This window comes from Protopterus annectens, chromosome 3.part1 (genome assembly GCF_019279795.1).
Source record: "Protopterus annectens isolate FY-2018-M chromosome 3.part1, PAN1.0, whole genome shotgun sequence".
Lineage (NCBI taxonomy): Eukaryota > Metazoa > Chordata > Ceratodontiformes > Protopteridae > Protopterus > Protopterus annectens.
In genome coordinates, this window is record NC_056732.1 from 1,390,610,285 (window position 1) to 1,390,632,314 (window position 22,030).

Sequence of the window (22,030 nt, forward strand, 5' to 3'; positions counted from 1 at the left end):
TGCCTGTGACGAATCTGAACTGGGTGGGGCCAAGTGTTTGGAGATTGCCTATGTCCTTGTTTATGAGATCCATAATAATATGCTCCATCACTTTACAGATCAGACTTTCAGCTGATGGGACGATAGTTTCCTGGGTCAGTAGTGGCATCACCTTTGTGCAAAGGAATGACAATGGCAGTTCTTCACTCTGCTGGAATGAAGCCTGTAGTTAGGCTGTGGTTGAATAGGGTGCTAAATGGTGAAGTTAGTTCTTGCTGGAGATGGTGCAGAATACAACCTGAGATGCTATCAGGTCCCATGGTAGCTTTGTTCTTTGCCTTGGAATATGCCTTTAACACTTGATCTATATAGAGCTGTGAGGTATGGAACAAGTATTGGGAATGGTGACTGGGCCTTTGGGGAGAGATAAGGGGGCCAGCAGGTTGGCTAGGTCAGCAGGATCATTGTAAGTGGTACCATTAAGTACTAGTTCGGAATTAACTTAGGCTTTGCCATTGAGGTAACTAATGAAACTGAAGAAGAACTTGTGGTTTCCCTTTGTTTTGGAGGCTAGTTTCAACTCATAATTGGCTTTGAAGTTTTCACTAGTGATCTAATTTGCTTGTTGAGGCAAAGGAGGAGTTTTTCCAGTTTGGAATTTGTTCCTTTTTACCCTTGGACAACAGTTTTTTCCTTTTGTTGTAAAGCCTGTTGATAGAGGATGTCCACCGGATAGGTTTGTGTTTCCTTGAGGGCAGGTTTTAGTTCTGTTGGGTATGGCTGAGTCCATGCAGTTGTACAGGTGCTTGTATAAAGCATTGGCATACTGTTCAGCATAGTCATCTGAGGGAGGTGGTGGTGTGAAGCTGCTGATACCCTCCCTTAGAAGGTTGTAGTCAGTGTCTGAGAAGTTTTTAGCCTGGTTACGGCTGGGGAGGGGTTGGGTGGGATAGAAACTTCGAATGAGACAGACCGATGATCTGACCTCACCATAAAACTGAAATGCGCTTTGTGTTTATAGCTTTAGTTAGTGTGTGTGTGTGTGTGTGTGTGTGTGTGTGTGTGTGTGTGTGTATGTGTAGAGGTAGAGAAGCACTCCATTTTAAGCACTCTCTTACCTGCAAGACCATGAAGGGATATGTATTTTAAAAAGTATGTGTGAAAATTAATATGTTACTGTTCTGATATGGTACAATACCAGAACAGCTTTACACCTCTCACATAATGATTTTCTGTTTATCCATTGCATTATTTAGGTTACATATTAAAGTGTTCTGATGCAGTCATGAAGGGTGAGTTATTTCTTCAAAATCTAGCAATGACAGGAAGGCTATTAAAAGCAGTGGGATGGGACAGAGGCTAGAAAGACTGAGGGAATCTCTGAAGTTAGGTTATCTAGAGGTTCTCAAGTACAGAAGGGTGAATATTGAAAGTAATATCATAAATTCATGTATATGTTGTACTGAATTGTTTTGTCTCCTTCTGACTACTAATTGCTTTCTTTTCAGGGCAAAATCAAACCCTTTACAGAGGTGATAAAAGCCAACATTGGAGATGCACATGCCATGGGACAAAAGCCAATCACCTTTCTCAGACAGGTACTGTTTTTTTTTTCCTGTTTGTTTGTTTGTTTGTTTGTTTGTTTCTGGTCTGCTTGTGGTTAGCAAAGCTAGCTTATAAGTACAGCAAAAGTACATGTCAGCATACCTCTTAACCGTCTAGATTTTTGCAGAATGTCCAGATTTTGCCTCGAATATTTGGTCTGTTCCTCATAACATTTGTGGTTTTCTGACATATCACTGAGGATTGAAGTCAATAAATAATGGCATACATTTAAAATTCAGACCTAATATCCTTCAAAAAACTCATCCTGTTAAATCCAGTTATACTAGCAACTTTCTAAGTTTATAAGAGCAATATTTAAAACATGCCCCTATTTTTGAGCCTTTGTCCCCCTATTACATTAAGCTTTGTCCAAATTTCTTGCTCTAAGAAATGTATGCATGTCAGTATATTGTAGGTAACTGTTTCAGAGCATGTTGCCTTCGCTACCTTCCACCAGTTTCAATTTAGTATTTTTATACAGAAGGAACTCCACTGTTGTGAAATCTGGCACTGCAGATTTTAAAAGCCCTGCAACAGATTGAGCTGTGTCACAAAACAAAATGCGGATTCCCTATTGGTGCAGTCTATTTCTCGTTTCCTATGTGTTGGGTGGTTCGCTTATTGCATCGCTGCCTGTGAAGTTAGCACTGAAGGAGTAGGACTGATTCCTGTTTGCAGATACAGTCTTCCTGTATGTTAAGCTAATGCAATTGTAGGTAGTGACACTGTAGAAATAAAGGGAAAGGTGTGGATGTTACCCTATTTAACTGTCTACTACATGGCCAATAAAAATGAAGGAGAAAAAAAAAAGAAACAAACTGCCACTGTTATGAAATGATGTAAGTAGCATAACTCCAAATGCTATTCTGTCTTAAAAAACAGATTATAAAGATTATGAATAGTTAATATTGTTGTATCTTTCGGCTTTTCCCAGTTAGGGGTCGCCACAGCGGAACTCCAGTCCGCTAATGATTGGCAGTAGATTTTCACGTACCGAGTTGCCAGCTCTGACGCACAACCTTCAACGAAGGTATGCCCATTCACGCATGTCTCCACACAGAAGACACTTTAACTGAGAATCGAACAGGACAACATCTTACTGTGAGACGACAATGCTACTGCAGCACCACCACCGCAGTCTATAAATAGTTAATATTATTTCTTATTAATGTTATTAGTAATGCAAGTTTTATACATATCAAAAGTGTACAAAGGCTACTAATTAAAAACTGTACAAAAAGTATACTATAACATTCATTGATGTTTCTGTAACCTTAATCCTGATTCATGGTTTTAAGGAAGCCTTGTCATGGCAATCAGTGGATTTAGGGTAGAGAAGCTTATCCAACAGATTGCAGGACTCACAGATGCACGCACACACACACACACACACACACACACACACACACACACACACACACACACACACACACACACACACATACACACACACATTCACCAACAAAATAGTGAATTTCATCTTGGGAGCTTTACTGTGGATTAGTTCATGATCCATACCTGGCTGAACTTTTTGAGTGACTTAATTACAGAAATCCAGCTTTAAATTACTGAAAATGATAAAGGAAGTTGCTACATAAATAGCTTAACATCCAGTAGTGGATTTACTGTCTTCACATGTTCCACTGTTGTACTGCTTTTACTCAGTACTGTAGAATGTTGTCATAAAATACACTAAAGTCAGTTTTCAATGTGTTTAAAGAAGCCATACAATACACAACTTTCATAGTTAAAGCAAATGTGTTCACTATTCTTTGGTAGACCAACATTCTCTTGCATATTTTGCAGTTACTGTATATGCTATTTTACATGCCTATCATCTGAGAATTTATTGAACATGTTCCTACAATTCTAAGTCTACACAGATAACATATCTCAACCTCTTAGAGCAAAAAAATCTGGACAAACCCTAAAATGATGGGGTACAAATAGGGCATATTTTAAATATTGCTCTTACAAACTTAGAAAGTTGATATAATAATAGAATGAATAGAATAGCATGAATTTTCTGAAGGATGTAGAGTCAAACTCAAATGTTTGTCATTATTTAATTACTTCAATCCTCAACTATTTGCCAGGAAAGTACAGATTTTTAGGAGGAACACACCAACATATGAGGCAAAAATCTGGACATTCTGTGAAAATCTGTACAGTTGAGAGGTATGAAGATAACCTAAGTGTATAATCCTCTCCCACTGGTATACTAGCTAGTTTCTGACTGTACAAAGCAGTGGCTACCTCTTCTTTCTACCAGCTGTGTGTCCCTGGGGTTCTGCTTTACAGACAGACTGCATGATGCAGTGCTAGCTTACATATTCATGTCAGGCCCAAGTCTGGACACTCAGTTTGTCCTATTTGTTATGTTAGAGGAAACCTTTCATATATTCTGCCAAACGTATCTGCACTGGATGATTGGGAATTCCTTTACTGACTGCTTCATATTTATCAATTTGCTTGTATACTGAATAAACTATGTTTCACAGAATATCAGTGTAGTTATGTATAATGAAGGAAGAAAACAGAAACTAATAATATATTTCTCAGATATTAAATGCATCTTACTGCATTATTTCCTTGGTTTTGTTGTCTTGTTGAAGACAAAGTTTTAATTTACTGTGGCTATGAGGGCTCTTAGAATTGTCTCCATAATGAAATGTAAAGGAATTAAGGTTTTGTACCACACAGCATTTCTAAGTGTTTTTTTTTTATTGCAGGAGCATATGTTGCACAAAAGGCTCTTCAGACAGCTTCCTACTGTATTGTGCAACAGTATTATGTACTGTCTGGACAGTGTTGCTTTCAGCCTTATTCTGACCACTTTATATGTGCTGTTTGTGGGTGAATCTAGTTATTCTGGGATGTCTAAACATCTCAAAAGTAAGAAATTAAGATGTAACTTATAAAAGAGGCTTATGTACCTGAAAATAGGAACTTTTTTTCAGGCCACACAATTTTAATGATCTGTCTGTATTTCATAATGTTTAACATGTAGCAAGATATGTTCTTCGATGAAATGGCTACATTTATTATTTCAGATAGTTTTAGAATTCCTGATTTACAGTAGAAAAATATCGTATTGCTTCTATTGAGTTAGACTTTCAGGAGTTTGCTGCAGTGTTCTTAAAATGCATTAGGCTTTGTGGCTTTCTCTAAATTAGCAGTCAGATAAAAATAAATAACATTTACTTCTCTTTGCCCCAAAAGATCTTTTCTCAGGGTAGTGCAGCTGAAACCATTTGTAGTGGTCTGTATCTTAATATGCAAGAAATTATTCATAACCATCAGAACAAGAAAACGATCTATAAACAAAAGTGTCTCATGAAATGGCTGATTTTCTCCAACATTCCTTATTACAGTATTTTGCAGTGTTAAGAAACACTGTTTTACATACATAGAGTTGTATTTATTTAATGGTTTGGAATAATTTTTTTTTTATTTATTGATTTATTTATTATTTCATTAATTTTATGTTTGTTAACCAAGTAAGTGAACTGGTACAAGGATTCTTATCAGCCACGACCGGGGTCATACAGTAAACTCTCAGTTAACCGGAACTCAAACAACCAGCACTCTCAAGCAACCGGCAAAAAAAAAAATCGAAGAAGTACAATACATTATGACCAATTCAGTTTTCATGTGTTACACTTTCTGTCTCTCCCCTCCAGCCAAGATTTTAATTACTGTATTTTAATATTAAAATCAAATCAATACGCTGCTTATGGTATGATATGGTATGGTATAGTATAGGGTACAGTATTAGTCAAGCTTATTATTAATAGTAACTCTCAAGCAATCAGAAACTACAATTATCCGGCATCTACCAATCCCCATGAGAGTTTACTATATTTGCTAGAACAAATATACAAATCAAATTTAGCAAATGTCGAACACTATAGAACTGCATACAAATGTTTAGCTACAGCATGGCAGAACTGCTTTAAGACTTTTCCAAAATTTGGTTGGCTGTTGCTTTGGGACTTTTACTATATCTTTCATGGTTATATATCATGCATTTGTCTGGGGACACATGGCTGGAGTGACAGTCAGCTGCAGAGAAATATGTTTGCAAATTCCCTGTGGGCAAAGAGAAAAATGTGTTGCCATGCCCACAACTTCAATAACCAAATGCACAGGAGGAAAACAATGTCCATGGTCCCCAAGGGAACATGAGACAGTAGGCAATATGGCAGGCATCAGCAGCAGGCTGACCATAGGGTATGTCAGTGGCAGTAAAAAGGCAGTGCATAATGGGCAGTGCCTTTATAATCAGAGTGTGTGTGTATGTGTATGTGTGTGTGTGTGTGTGTGTGTGTGTGTGTGTGTGGTCCACTGCCCCCTTCACAGTGTCTAGGGAACATTACCTAAAATGCATACTGGAACATAAATGTGACTACAGTAGCCTGCAGGATTTCCTCCATGCTGTAGCACACTTCTACATGTTGTAGCTACATAAGTATATACTGTACACTGAGCACAACACTCATTATGTCTTCTGCCCCCATGCACTTGGTTATTAACGCTGTGAGCATGGCAGTGTGTGCTTCTCTTAGCCCACAGGGAATTTACAAACAGCTATATTTCTCTGCAGCTGACTGTGACTTCAGCCATGTGTCCCCAGTCAAATGTACCACGGGGCAATGTCTCGCTGCCTAGGTGCCTGAACCTGATGAAGCACCAGTCAGTGTAGTCCTTTGGTGGTCATTTTATTTATTTATTTTATTTATATTTTGTTTACTAGAGTAAAATGCAGATCACTGCATGACCATTTTTAGGCTCAGAATGGATTACACTAAAAACAGTAACTATAAAAACTTTTCTGGTCAAACAAAAATAGCTAACAAACACATTGAAACGTGCATAATTTCTCAGTCAGTGTAGTCAGAGATAACCAATAATGGGAAGTGGGGGTCTTTGCAAATCCCACTGCACAACAGTATGACAAATAACCAGCCTCCACTGTTTTGGCCAACAGTTCAAGATGTTGGTCCAGGTTGCTTTATACAGTCCGTCTTATTTTTATCAGTTACACTTAAGTTGCACAGACTGCTCCCTAATCCTGTCTTTCAGTGGGGTAGGTTTTTAGCACCACAACCTTTGTTGTCTTCACATGGAAGACAGTTCTGTTGCTTACCAGTCACTAACACATCCTTAATTGGACTGAAAATATCATTACCCAGAACAGCAACACAACTGCCACCAAACTCCTCCAGTGAACCAAGACAGCTGTAAGATGGTAAAAGGCAGCCAAATAAACTATTCACAGCAAGAAACTGTTTGCTGAATGTAAATAATACACAAAGGAACCAGAACCAGGTCCACTAATATAAAATGTTTTAATCAATCTAAGTGCTTTCATCCTTGTCTAAAGACTTAATCAGAAATGTTAAAACAAACTGCAGGACATTATATACAAGCCTATATCTAATAAAATGCACTGTTCATCAAGACAATAATTCAAACTTTTAAAGTGGCATGTCGCTAAAAACTAAAAACAAAAGTCTATATTTAATACATAAATACATTTTGGGAGCAACAGTGTTGCTGTTCTAAGTTCCATTTTACCTGGAAAAATCTTTATGCTTACCAAATATCATTATCCACCCCCCCCCCCAAATTCAGCACGGTAGCTGTTGGGGGCTTACCTATTCTGGCTGCCTGCTGCAACACTGTCATAAGCTGATGCCATTGCATGCCTGAAACCCGGAACCACATTTCCTCACAAAAATATTGATTCTGCCTTCAGAAGGATGAGTCCAGTCTACTCTGGACTTAATGATGGAGCCACTGGCTAAATGAATAACTCACTGTTCAGATGCAATTCTGATCCATTGATGTGTGAGTTGCACCAAACAAGAGTTAAAACTGTTCACACCTCACATAGCTTTTATAAGCATTGGAATTCCACCTGCCCAGTCTCTTGATATCAGCCTGTGATACCCCAATTGTGTATGTGCACATGAAGCTGCCCCTATCTGAAATGAACATAATGTATATCTACCTGTGTCTAAGCCACATAACTTCATAGTTTCCCACAAGACTGCTCTCACTTAATACTGTGTAACAGGATCCCCTTGTTGATGACAAAGAACAGCCCTTCTAGCATACCCCTCTGGCTGCAATATTCCAACAGAACTGTGACCAAATTCCATTCCAAACCTTTTGATATAATAACTCTTACCCACTGGACTGTCCCTTTGTAATCCATTTTGGATTTATCCACGTAAACCCAAGTGTCCTAGCCTGACATACATACATTCACCAAAGGCAATACCATCCATTGATTGTACTTCCTGTTTGGTTTAACAGTCTTCAGCGGTCTAAAGGCCCCGAAAAAGTCCAACAGAAAGGCAGCCCCAAATAATGCTACTTCATGTGTAGAAGTCCACACTTCTAGGATGGCAAACCACATACAGCTGGCCCTATGGGGGTGCCTTTTGTCTCAAATCTTAGGTGTTTGTCTCCCCCAGCCATTAAACATCAATTGAACTTGAAATGAAATTGCTAAGTCCCTTAAACCTAGAGCCTAATGAAACCAATTCAAAGCTCACAATGGGGTTCTTTTTGGCCTCAAACTCCAACCTTTTTCCTTCATTACCAAAATATAAGCCCTAATTTAGTGAGATGGGATTGGCAGTTCTGGTTCCCAACCCCCAAAGAATTTAGTCTGCAAAAATTGCTGTATGCATTTATTACACCTTACCCTTCCCTTCCACTGAGGACATTACACATTAGCCACCGTTCTCATCTGGCCATAAGCCCCACAGTTGATAAGGTGCTCGAGCTGGGGTTGGATTTGCATTTAGAGGCAGTGATTTGAACCGAGGATGCTGTAAATAAAAAGGAAATCTGCCAAAGAGTTATCCATGCCCGGTGTGTGCTGTGCCATAACTGTCACATTTACTGTTAAGCACTTAAAAGTAAAATGCCTAACACTGCTTTATACATAGTTGATTGTTCACTATATGCATAATGCTGTTATTATCAGAATAAAGCTAACCTGTCCTTCATCTGTTCTCCCCATATTTCCAAGGCCACTACCACTGGGAAAATTTCCATATATATAACTGAAGAACTTACCTTGTCCATAACCTCAGTTCGCCATGCCACAATGAACCACTACCCATGAAAATAACCCCCAAGACATAATCCCCCTGCAGTATCTGTAAATGCCTCGAGTGGAGGCTGGCTGTCACTCTCTTTTCTCTTTTCATACTGCCACCCCCACTGTAATGTCTAAGAAACCTAACCGCACCCTTAAATCTGTCTTCATTTCTTGTAATATCCTAATTCAGTGATGTGGCTTGTGCATTCTGACCTCTTGGCAGCATCCCACTGGAAGTGTGCCCTGTGTACTCCTTGAGGGTATGGAGCATGCAGAGGTTTCTGTTCTGGGGGCCTGAGAGATGAAAATATACCTTAGCTGGGTGAATCAGCTTTCCACATGCCATGTATTGATGTCAAGATTAACACTGTAATGGATTGTGACAATTTTTTAATTAAATCCTGCCAATCCTTTATCCTGTTTTCTAGTTTACCTCATAATCTGACCTTAATCTCCACCTACTAAAGCTGAGTGGTATAATATTGTGCTTCTGGATCACCTTTCTGCATGCAACCTAATAACAAATGTAAATAATTTGTGGTGAGATGCACTATTTCCCCTCAACTAAACATTTTATCTCATTTCAGCTAGCAGCCCTACCCCCAGATAACCACTTGAATGTCAGCCATATATCCGCAGCAGCTACCCCATCAAACCACATTGCAAAAGATGATTCTTGCCTTATTAATCTTTCCAATATATCAATCTGACTACTTTCTCTACCTTATTCAGGTCTGCTAATATGTTTCTTGCCAACCATGACAATATCTTCAGATGCAATAAAACTGTTACCAAAACGGTCTGTTAACCTGTGATTCCACTAAGAACATAAGGGGCCTCATGGCTTCAGAAATAAACTCTACTAGTTTGAGTTCATGCTGCTACCCTGTTCTTTTTTTGAGTTAACCATTCAAACTGTAAGCAGAAAACAAATTTTAAATATTGTTTGCATCTCCTTCTGAAAGCCTCTGTGGTTTATTGCACTAATGTAATCTTTTACCTTCAGAAGTACAAAATGTATCTTTGGTTTGCTGTATCTTGCTGAAACATGATTTATTGTTATTATTATTATTATTATTATCATTATTATTGTTATTATTATTATTACTACCATCATTGGCATCATCAGCATTATTATTATTGTTATTACTTCAGATGCCTTTCCAAAATGAGAGTCTTCATTTACTTATTTACAAAATATGGCCACTACAAAGCACAACTAAGCTTGTCTGTAGATCTACTACAATAATAAATGCCTGTGAGAACACCTATAAGTGTCGAAGCAATAGCCGAGAACAAACTCTAGTGTTACCGATATAAAATAAAACACTGAAGTTTTATTATAAAAACAAAAAAAAAAACCAAGATGAATACAAATACAAGAGTTTAGCGCTTTCACCCACAATATCAGGGCTTCCTCAGAACTCATAACACAAATTGATTTCAGCACTTAAATAACTTTTTTGCACCAAAAAAACTCAAATATTTAAAATGACACAACATACAAATAAGTTACTATAATACTGCTAATACAAATACTGAATCTATACAAGTGAAACAAATAAAACAAATAACTCATCTTCATTATACTCTGTTGCTGGGATAAAAAGTAATAAATAATAATTGATTATATGCTAAAACATCCTAAATAAGAAATATCTTAAAATAAGAAATACGTTGATAATGTTTACATTAATTGTGTATGTAAGTACAGAATTTAATGTCAGAAATACTGAAACCATCTTATTTATAATAAAATATAATATGCAATATATAATATATAATATAATACCTAAATAAAAAATAAATAGTATTATTCACGTATTTAACTATTACATATTAATTATTACATATATGAAATTTTTACGAATTTATATATGGTATATTAAAATTTTTTCTTAAAATTGATATTTTTTATGGTAAATGACTTAATATAACTATTGCAAAATATAACTTACTAAAAATGTTAAAATACTGAATGAATGAAAATTATGTAAAATACTAAAACATACTGAAAATTATATACACTTTCAATATAATTGTTTGTGTATATTTAAATTTATTACAAATGTTTGTTAGTTATTATTAGTTCTTATACTCAACAATGGTTTAATAGATATATGGTCATTTAGACCCAGAGGGGTGGTGGCATCAAGATAAATTTGCCACCAAACCTCTCTTTAGCTTAATAAGCTTTTTACATCTCCACCCTTCGGGTCTATATTAACCATTTCCAATATAATAAATTTAAAATAATGGTCTTCCCCTTCATTAAAAATATGCCTGTAAAGTGCGTTATTCTTGTCCTTCATCTTTATGCTGTACATATGATCATAGATTCTTTTCTTAAGATGTCTCTCAGTTTTACCAACGTAAAAACTATGACATTTTTGGCAAATACTTAAATAGATAGCTAACTTACTGTTACAATTGCCTAACTTACTTATAATACAGCTTCTTAACTAATTTTTTAGAAAAATCTTCGTCTCTTCCGCCATATATTTGCACTGATTGCAGGCACCACATTTTAAACTCCTACCTATAGCTAACTTCTTATCAGTCTTCACATCTTTTTTATTATTATTAACTATCATCTGTTTAATATTGGTCCCCATTTTGAAAATGAAATTGGGTTTTATACCAATAACCTTATTAATTTGGACATCATTAAAAATTACATGCCAAAATTCACTTATAATTTTTTTGACATAACTAACTGCCATGTTATATTGAAGAACACAAGATTTTTGAAAATTATTATTGTTGTTAATGGATTCCATATTCCTCTTAATTTGTACTGCATTTATATCTTGTGCTAATAATCTGAATTTGCTACCTAATAAAGGTTAATATCTAGTATCATGTAAATTTAGAACATATTTTATAGTGGTGTCCATCATATTACTAGGATATCCTCTTTGTAAAAATAGCTTCTTAACATACTCTAATTCTACCCTTAAGTCATCATTGTCTGAGGTCATATGTGCTAATTGCATGCATTGACCTTTAAATACATTATTTTTTAACTTCTCAGGATGACAACTCGTATAATGCAAATAGCTATTCGAAAATGTATCTTTTCTATGAATAGTCGAAGAAAGTTGATGTGTTTCATATTTTATTAGAGTATTCAAATAGGGTACACCTATGTTGTTGTAAGAATAGGTAAATCTTAGATAATCACTGCTAGTATTGAGAAATTGAATAAACAACTCTAATGTTTTTGTATCTGCCCCCCATATAATATAAATATCATCTAAAAATCTCGAATAATATTTTATATATTGATAAAATTCACTCTCAAATAAAAATGTATCTTCCCAATTTAGCATCACCAAGTTAGCATAGATTGGGGCGCATGCAGCTCCCATCGCTGCACCTCTTATCTGTTTAAAAAGTTCTCCTTCAAAATAAATGAAGTTATTGTCAAGAACTATTGACATCGTTTCTTTTAATAAACATATAGTGTCCCAATCCATTCCAGAATGTTTCCTAATGCTATTACTAAAGGCTTCAAGTCCTTCATCTCTTGGGATGCAAGAGAAGAGATCTATTACATCTATGTTAAAAATATAACATTTTCAAGATCTATATCTATTGGAAAATTCTTTAGAAAAATCCAAGAATCTTTCACCATATGTGGTACTTTTTCATATATAAATTTTAATTTTGAATCAATATATCTTCCTATAGGAAAAGTTTTTGAATAACTTCCTGAAACTATTGGTCTAAATGGTGGGTCACTTCTATCCTTGTGTACCTTAGGTATACCCACAAAAGAAGCTAGTTGACGATACTAAACCTTTAAAAAATTATATTCATCATTGGTAATTCTTCCTTCAATATGATATTCCTCTATATAAGAATCAATCCTATGGTATGCTATGTTAAGTTCGTTAGTTGAAATAGGAATGTAATTACCAGAGTGATGTAAAATGTCGTACATTTTCATAATGTATTTAAAATTATCATATAAAACAATACCACCCCCCTTGTCTGGTTTCATTACCCTAATATTCATATCATTCATTACTGCACTTAATATACTTCTCTTGTTAGCAGTTAAATTGCTATAATTAGTCATTTCTTTAACATTTTTGTATTCATGATAAAGATTTTTTATAGTAATTTTCTCATATATATCTATTTTAGGGTGGGAGGGTGGAATAAATAAACTAGCTTTTCTCAAATCTGAAGTATGATTTTCTTTATGTGATACTTCTCTATTTTCTGATATATGAGTATTATTAAAATATATATCCAAATTTAATTTCCTAACGTATTTTTTGAATTTAATGATAGTGTCCACTAAATCAAATTTTGGATTTGGAATGTATTTCATTCCTTTACTAAACAAATTAAAATGCTTCTTTTCTATATTTAACTCTGTATAATTAAAAATATTAAAATTATCAAAAGTATATACATTGTCATTTACCATTATCGCTTTTTCCATGTTGTTAGTGTCCTGGCTCATCATGAATTCCTGTTCATTACTCAGTCCCTGTTGTTTCTTGTGTACTTCTGGTTCCTGTATCGATATGGCTGTGTATATTGCTTCCTTCCCCTCTGAAAATACTTATTGTTAATATGCCATTTATTATAATCATAAGTTAAATTTCTTTCCCTAAACTCAAAGTTTCTTCTCCCATCCTTCTGTTGCATGTTCTTCTCTGCATATCCATTACCAAACCTTTTAATTTCAGTATTTGACCATATATAGGCATTATTAGAATTGTATTCCTCATTGTCCCTTTTCAATTTATTCGATTTACGTTTGGTATTATTTAAAATCCATTTTTTTGCTTCATTAAATTGCTTGTTATATAAATTTTCCCATTGAGGGAATAATAAATCACTCAAAATATTATTATTCAAAGTTTCTGCTTCCAATATTAATTTACTAAGTTTTTCATCATTATACTTCATTAATAAATGCATAAATTTAAAACCACAACCATCAAAACAATTGTTAAATTCCTTTTTCAAACTCTCAGAGTAATCCAAACCCAAAGGTAGTTTGAAAAATCTGAGACCTTTTGGGACTATTTTCATTTCTATATTCTTACACAAATATGCTTTATCAATCTTCATATCGTTAATAGTTTTCAATTTTTTACCAAGCTTATATATCATTGTTTTTAAATTATCATCTTCATAATTATCAAAATTGATATTATTATGTTCACTTCCTACATTATCCATTTTACAATTAAATAATAAAAAATTATTAAATTTATTGTCCTTGTCAGAGCATGTCTCTGTGTCAGCTGAAACACCTGACCCAGAGGGATTTTTAACAGTACCTTTGTTGGTTTGAGTTGAATGTCCAGCAACAGTAGAATAAGTTTTTACAGGAAATGCTCATTTTGTTTTTGTTCCAGTCCTGATAGCTTCCTCGTTTATATCGTATAATGAAAAATCAAAAGTAAAGTTAGAAATATTAATTTTGCTACAACTATGTAGATCGTTACTGTCCAACACATTTGCAGTTCTTTCTGTATGTCCTCTTTGCCCAGTAGGTATCTCAAGACTATCCAATGACACAATCTCACACTGTCCATCCTGTCCTGTAGAAAAAACAGCAATAATGTCTCCATCATTAAAATTACCATCCCGTACTTTACTGAAATTTCGGATAGGCGAGGTAAACGTGTCCAAACTGTCTATGTTCTCTCGCTGCAACCGCTGTTGTTTTACCTTACATAAAGCAGGCTTAGCTGATGAATACGCAACTACCTCGCCCTGTAATAACTGTTTTACTAGAGTTGTGAGATTATTCAATTCAACCTTAAGCCCGGATAATTCATCCTGAATTCTCCTCACATTATTAAGGTTTGTAGGCTGATCATGTTGATTATGTTCTCCGCTGGAAAGCATCACTGATCACTGATAAAAGAAAAATTTTTATACAGCGTAACTTCGTAATAAATGCCTGTGAGAACACCTATAAGTACCGAAGCAATAGCCGAGAACAAACTCTAGTGTTACCGATATAAAATAAAACACTGAAGTTTTATTATAAAAAACAAAAAAAACAAGACGAATACAAATAGAAGAGTTTAGTGCTTTCACCCACAATATCAGGGCTTCCTCAGAACTCATAACACAAATTGATTTCAGCACTTAAATAACTATTTTAACATTTTAGTAAGTTATATTTTACAATAGTTATATTAAGTCATTTACCATAAAAATTATCAATTTTAAGAAAAAATTTTAATATACCATATATAAATTCGTAAAAATTTCATATATGTAATAATTAATATGTAATAGTTAAATACGTGAATAATACTATTTATTTTTTATTTAGGTATTATATATTATATATTGCATATTATATTTTATTATAAATAAGATGGTTTCAGTATTTCTGACATTAAATTCTGTACTTACATACATAATTAATGTAAGCATTATCAACGTATTTCTTATTTTAAGATATTTCTTATTAAGGATGTTTTAGCATGTAATCAATTATTATTTATTACTTTTTATCCCAGCAACAGAGAATAATGAAGATGAGTTATTTGTTTTATTTGTTTCACTTGTATAGATTCAGTATTTGTATTAGCAGTATTATAGTAACCTATTTGTATGTTGTGTCACTTTAAATATTTGAGTTTTTTTGGCGCGAAAAAAGTTATTTAAGTGCCAAAATCATTTTGTATTATGAGTTCTAAGGAAGCCCTGATATTGTGGGTGAAAGCGCTAAACTCTTGTATTTGTATTCATCTTGGTTTTTTTGTTTCTTATAATAAAACTTCAGTGTTTTATTTTATATCGGTAACACTAGAGTTTGTTCTCGGCTATTGCTTCGGCACTTATAGGTGTTCTCACAGGCATTTATTACGAAGTTACGCTGTATAAAAATTTTTCTTTTATCGGAGATCTACTACAATACACTGAAACATCACATTTTGTTTAAACTACTTTTGTGGTGGCGTCAGCTTTATTTATTCACCTGGTTGCTAACAAAAATGAGAGGGAAGGTAATCAGGGCTTTGTATTAGAACAGTACCTCGCAGGATGCGCAGCAGCAAGTCCTGCCTAAACCCTGCCCACCATCCAACAATTGGTGATGTCTTAGAAAATTTAAGCAATATTCATAATGTTGGCAGCATTGATATTGTCTCTTCATAGTTTACCCTTTTCCTCAATTTAGTGTGATCTCAGAGTTGGTATATTCAATTTGAGGGGGGTGTGGGGGTGCTGGGGGGCTTGTCCTCCAAAAAAACAAAGAAAGAGTAATACTTGCAGTTATAGTGCTGTATTTTTACCATTCCTTACTTGAACATGTCAGGGAGTGTTGAGTGGTGGGTGGAATTTAGGCAGGACTTGCTACTACGCACCCAGGAAGGTATTGCTCTACAACATGGCATTCCACAATCAGGAATGTATGTATGCATGATCAACAATCAATGAATGCATGATGTCACAGTGAAATCTGCATGGCTGTCAATCATGCATTTTTTCCATACCACAACATGTCCGTTTCACCTGTCAGTCACTGAGGTCACACCCACTTCTGTACAGACCAGTCTGAGAGGTACTGTACTAATACAAAACTGTAATCAGAATACTTTCTCCATATTTATTTATTTTTTCTTTCACTTGTTGATACTGGTACAATAATGCTGATTAATTTATCTCCATTTTTACCACTCTGAATTCATCTGGCAACCAACTAAATTCCTGCTTTTATGTATATATTCTGTATATGTTACTGTAATCAAACCAACTAAATTCCTAACTTATGTATATATTCTGTATATATTACTGTAACCACTATACTTCTGTACCAATTAATGTTTAATTTTTTTTTTCATCTATGTTCTTGTCAGAGCTTTTCTCCCTGGGCCTCCACCGAAGATGGACTTTTTTAGGCCCAGTGGACTTTCCCGGTAAACAAATGCAATAAATAAATAAATATAGCCTTGTCCCATTTTCCATGAAGAGCTCCAAATACATATATATAGAATAATACAATAATACATAAGTGATTCAAAGATGTTGACAATCTACCTTAATACAGTTACTGAGTAGCATTTGCCATACAATAAGCCAAACAGTATACCCAGTACGAGTCAGCTTGCATGACAACACATAGTTGTACGGCCATGTATCTTCTCCCTTCCAACACCCCAAAAGAATGCTAGAGTGACCTTTTTTGTCTCCCTACAAGTTTGACTGATAACCATAGTCAGTCAATAATGCCTGATATTGGAGTTTCTTACTTCTTATTGTTTGGAAAATGCACACTTTGTAGAAACTCTGATCTTCTATTAAGTTTTTGGTACTTATAAATAATCCTGCTTTGGCTTTTGTCCCTCTACATGGTTTGGTTTTGTCCATATTTCTTGAACCAAGAACTTAAGTGGTATACTACAACTTTCTACCTCAAGACACAGAAGATCTGCCTGACAGATTGGAGTATTTTAATTATATACATATACCTACCAAATTTCTACCATTTGCTTCTTTCTACCTGACTATGCTTTCTTGTTCTATATTGCTGAATTATTGCCACCCAATGGATGTGAATATCAAAAGGCAAACAGTGTGTTTACACATGTATAAACTAAACATACAAGAATATGTGATTAACAAGTAGTGTGTTTACACATGTATAAACTAAACATACAAGAATATGTGATTAACAAGTAGTGTGTTTACACATGTATAAACTAAACGTACAAGAATATGTGATTAACAAATGACTGTTAGGAAAGTTTTACAACCCTAGGCCTTTACAGTACCCCAAAATTACCAAGATAAAGATCTAAAACATTCCTGTCAAGAATTGCAAATGGGGTGCTATGACCCCCCCTTTTCTTTTTCTTTTTTTTTATAACTGCATTATGTTATCTGTTTTGTCTCCACCAAATATACCTCCTATAAAACTTAACCTGTCCTCTTCTTTAATGACAATAACACCTCTAAAGTTGAAACGGTCACAATATTCTGCTACTTAGCCACAGGGTCTCATCCATCCAGGTGTTGTTTTCTATACTAGGCATTAGAAATGTGTTAGCAAGTAGTAAATAAAATAACACAGGGTCTTCAGCTGCAAAGTATGGGCTTTCTGTAGTACTGAACAAAGAGTTTCCAGAAAGGTTATCCCTTGGCATACCCACACCACATTTAGTCAAACATTTCTATCCAGTAATACCCATTTATTCATTTACTACCTGTAACTGGCTGTAAATCCCAAAATAGCTAGCTTGGGTTTATTGTAGCAACCAGCGTAAGTTTTTTTTATTATTAATTAAGAAATTAACCAAATATGATTTACTTGTCACTAAGCACAAACAAGTTAAGTGAACCAAATATGATTTATATATAGTACTAAGCATGGTTATGTTTTACTGTGGTAACCCCCCCCCCGGTCATTTTATGCAGGAATGGGCATGGCCTGAGAGACTGACATGCCAAATGGCCATGATGTAGTATGCAAATGCTGCATGATTGACATGTCATGCAGATGTGCCAGTGACATCATGCATGCATTGCTTGTTAATTGCTGTACGTGCATACCTCACTGGGTGTACAGTATCAAGGCCCAGCTAGATCACGCCCACCGCACAACAGTCTAGGACTGTAATTTCTTTTGTTTATGTTTTTGCAGGGGGATTGTGCCCCCTGCACCCCCAACTACCCTGTAAATGAAGTATACCAACTCTGAGATCATACTAACTTGAGGAAAAGGGTACATGGTGTGTTCTATTTTCTAAGCACATTTTGGCTCTGTTGTAGCTAATTTTATGAAATGGATGAAATAATCGTCACTTTAATAAACTAACAAGTTCTCACATTCTGTTTACTGCATGCTCAGAATGCCGGCCGAATATTCAAGCAGACGAAGAAGACATCAACATGAGTATTCATCGATTTTGAAAAACGTCACCTGGTGTTGGGTGTTGGGCAGGGTTAGGGTTGGCCTTGCTACTGTACATCCTGGGGGTTACTATGGTAAAATAAAGCCCAGTGCCTCAGCTGATTTGTGCCTTGGCAAACACACACAAATTATAATTGTCTCTATTAGATAGTCGAAGTTCTGTAACTCCGAACACCTAATGGTCGAACCATTAAGTTTGAAGTTACAGAACTTCGACTATGCAAATAGAAAAAAAAACACAACATACAAAACAATAACTTCTTGTAAGCAGGGTGGCAAGCACCCTGCACTCCCCCACTACTTAAATATAACAACTCAGAGATCGCACCACATTGAAGTGAATGGAAACTTCCGCTTACACAGATTTCCGTTCAAACGTTTGAACCTTTACAAATTCGAATATATGGTCTCAACCATACGTGGGTCGAACTTGTAAAAGTTCGACTACGTGAATGGAATGCAAATTATAATTATATATATATATATATATATATATATATATATATATATATATATATATGATTTACCTTCAGTTGGTCATCTAACACATACATTGACATCCTGAAGACAAACTACTCTACATTGAATTGAGACTTTGTCCAGCTAGTACACATGTACCGAGGAACAACTTTGATGCATGCAGCTTTAAAGCATTGTACCCCCCACATCCCCTGCTAATTATATGTACTAATGCCAAGAGTGCACATTCCATGGGGAAAGGGAATATTCCCCTACCCAGGGAATGTTGATCTTGCACACTTGCCAACTAGCTGTATAATCAACCAAATGCTTGCTGCATTAACTATGGTGGTTGGATGCTGTTGTCATGCAAAATACCTTGTTCTCAGGGACTTTTCTACTGAAAATCTAGTAGTGTGTTTCTATTCCTGACCTGGGAGAATGTGACTGACAGCTCAGTTAGACAATTAATGGCTAGTACGGGGGGAGAGCTATTAGCTACTTATTAAAATAGAAGGTCAGCTTATACTCCTGTTGTAACTGCAGGGACATTCATTTATACTGATATGATGATTTCTCACACAGATTTTACCTTTTCCTTGCATCTTCTTGGAAATACGTACACTCCTTGGAGTTTATTGTTATTCTTGGCAGTAATACACATCATTCTGTAATGATGTAAAGCAAAGAATGTTTTCAGTCTTTTGTTTTGCTCAAGGAATGGCTATTCTCACGGTGGCTGAAACATTAGAAATTGGGAACTGTAATAAGAATCCAAACGTTCTTAAATGTTACTGTTAAAAATGTGCCTGATATAATTTGAAGGATAAGCATTGTTTGTTGTTATATTTATTTCAGATGTATTAAAATTAATTATGTAACAGTAGTTCCACAAATGTAATATAGTTGCAATCATTTTTCAGTTCACTGTCTGCATATAACATGACATGATTTGTAAGTTAAGAGGAAATGTGAGCTCAAAGTTTTAGAGCTGTTTTCGTTTTAGGTTGTTTTTGGCCTACTAGGTTGTGGCAATGGTAAGTTCAGGGGCTGTATTTTCTAGAAATTGCTATACTGTCCATTTAAGTACCTTTTCTAAAGGTCAGTCATTTTTTAGTTCAGCATTATACCAGCACTCCTCATAAGTGGCAATCTGTGCTAGAGTGGATCTCAGCATTATACCAGCACTCCTCATACATGTCAGCCTATGCTAGGGTGGAGCTCAGCATTATACCAGCACTCCTTATACGTGGCAGTCTATGCTAGGATGGAGCTCAGCATTATACCAGCACTCCTTATATGTGGCAGTCTATATTAGGGTCGAACTCAGCATTATACCAGCACTCCTTATATGTGGCAGTCTATGCTAAGGTGGAGCTCAGCATTATAGCAGCACTCCTTATACATGGCAGTCTATGCTTGGGTGGAGCTCAGCATTATACCAGCACTCCTCATATGTATTAGTCTATGCTAGGGTGGAGGTCAGCATTATACCAGTACTCCTTATATGTGTCAGTCTATGCTAGGGTGGAGCTCAGCATTATACCAGCACTCCTTGAACGTGGCAGTCTGTGCTAGGGTCCAGCTCAGCATTAAACCAGCACTCCTTATACGTGGCAGTCTATGTTAGGGTGTAGCCCAGCATTATACCAGCACTCCTTATATGTGGCAGTCTATACTAGGGTCGAGCTCAGCATTATACCAGCACTCCTTATACGTGGCAGTCTGTGCAAGGGTCCAGCTCAGCATTATACCAGCACTCGTTATACATGGCAGTCTATGCTAGGGTGGAGCTCAGCATTATACCAGCACTCCTTATATGTGGCAGTCTATGCTAGGGTGGAGCTCAGCATTATACCAGTACTCCTTATATGTGGCAACCTATGCTAGGGTGGAGCTCAGCATTATACCAGTACTCCTTATATGTGGCAACCTATGCTAGGGTGGAGCTCAGCATTATACCAGTACACCTTATATGTGGCAGCCTATGCTAGGGTGGAGTTCAGCATTATACCAGCACTCCTTATACGTGGCAGTCTGTGCTAGGATGGATCTCAGCATTATACCAGAACTCCTCATACGTGTCAGTCTATGCTAGGGTGGAGCTCAGCATTATACCAGCACTCCTTATTACGTGGCAGGCTCTGCTAGGGTGGAGCTCAAAATATATGCCTTTTGTGTAAGAACAGAATGTATTCTGTAGGAACGCTAAGAGTTAAAAATGTCTTGGCTTGTTTTTGAAGGTGTACTAATGACTTAAAAGTTTTCCATTATGTTGTTCAAGAGCTCTTAGCTGCTAATATGTATAGGCAGAACATGATCAGGTGTGTTTATTGCAGTTTATGGTAATAATTCCATATAGAAAGTTGTATATGAGTTAAGTTTGTATTATTATTATTATTCTTTATGCTAAGTGTTAAGTGATTTTAGGGTATGAACCTGTGGCAGTGTAGAATAAGCTCTGTTAAACTTTGGCGTTTTGTAAGTGGAAGTCAGTTGTCACATAACCCGACAGATATTTTGTGTGTGTGTGTGTGTGTGTGTGTGTGTGTGTGTGTGTGTGTGTGTGTGTGTGTGTGTGTGCATGTATGTGTGTACGTATGTATGGTACATGTATAAGTGTGTGTGTGTGTGTGTGTGTGTGTGTGTGTGTGTGTGTGTGTGTGTGGGTGTGTACGCGAGTATGTGCATGTATGTGTGTACGTATGTATGGTACATGTATAAGTGTGTGTGTGTGTCCTGATTTGCTAGTACACCTAACCTACTTACAGTTCCATTTTGTTATATAGACATTTGGTCTTGTCTAGTCAATTGAGACTATTATGTGATGTAGGAGATGCATAGAAATATTCTTTAAGGCTGAAGAACCACTTTTGAAACAAAAGCAAAAGCAAACTTGCTACAGAAAGACACCATTAAAATGTAGTGGAACAGTATAACATGCCTGTATGTGTGTTAATATAGCA

General features: G+C 35.8%; 1 protein-coding gene across 1 annotated transcript in view; it reads left to right on the plus strand.

Annotated features, from left to right (window-relative positions):
* Positions 1-22,030, plus strand: part of GPT (glutamic--pyruvic transaminase) — a 528,517-nt gene that overhangs the window by 221,950 nt on the left and 284,537 nt on the right. The window contains exon 2 of the mRNA XM_044067427.1: positions 1,488-1,577. Coding sequence (XP_043923362.1) covers positions 1,488-1,577 — 90 coding nt within the window. The remainder of the gene's footprint in view (positions 1-1,487; positions 1,578-22,030) is intronic.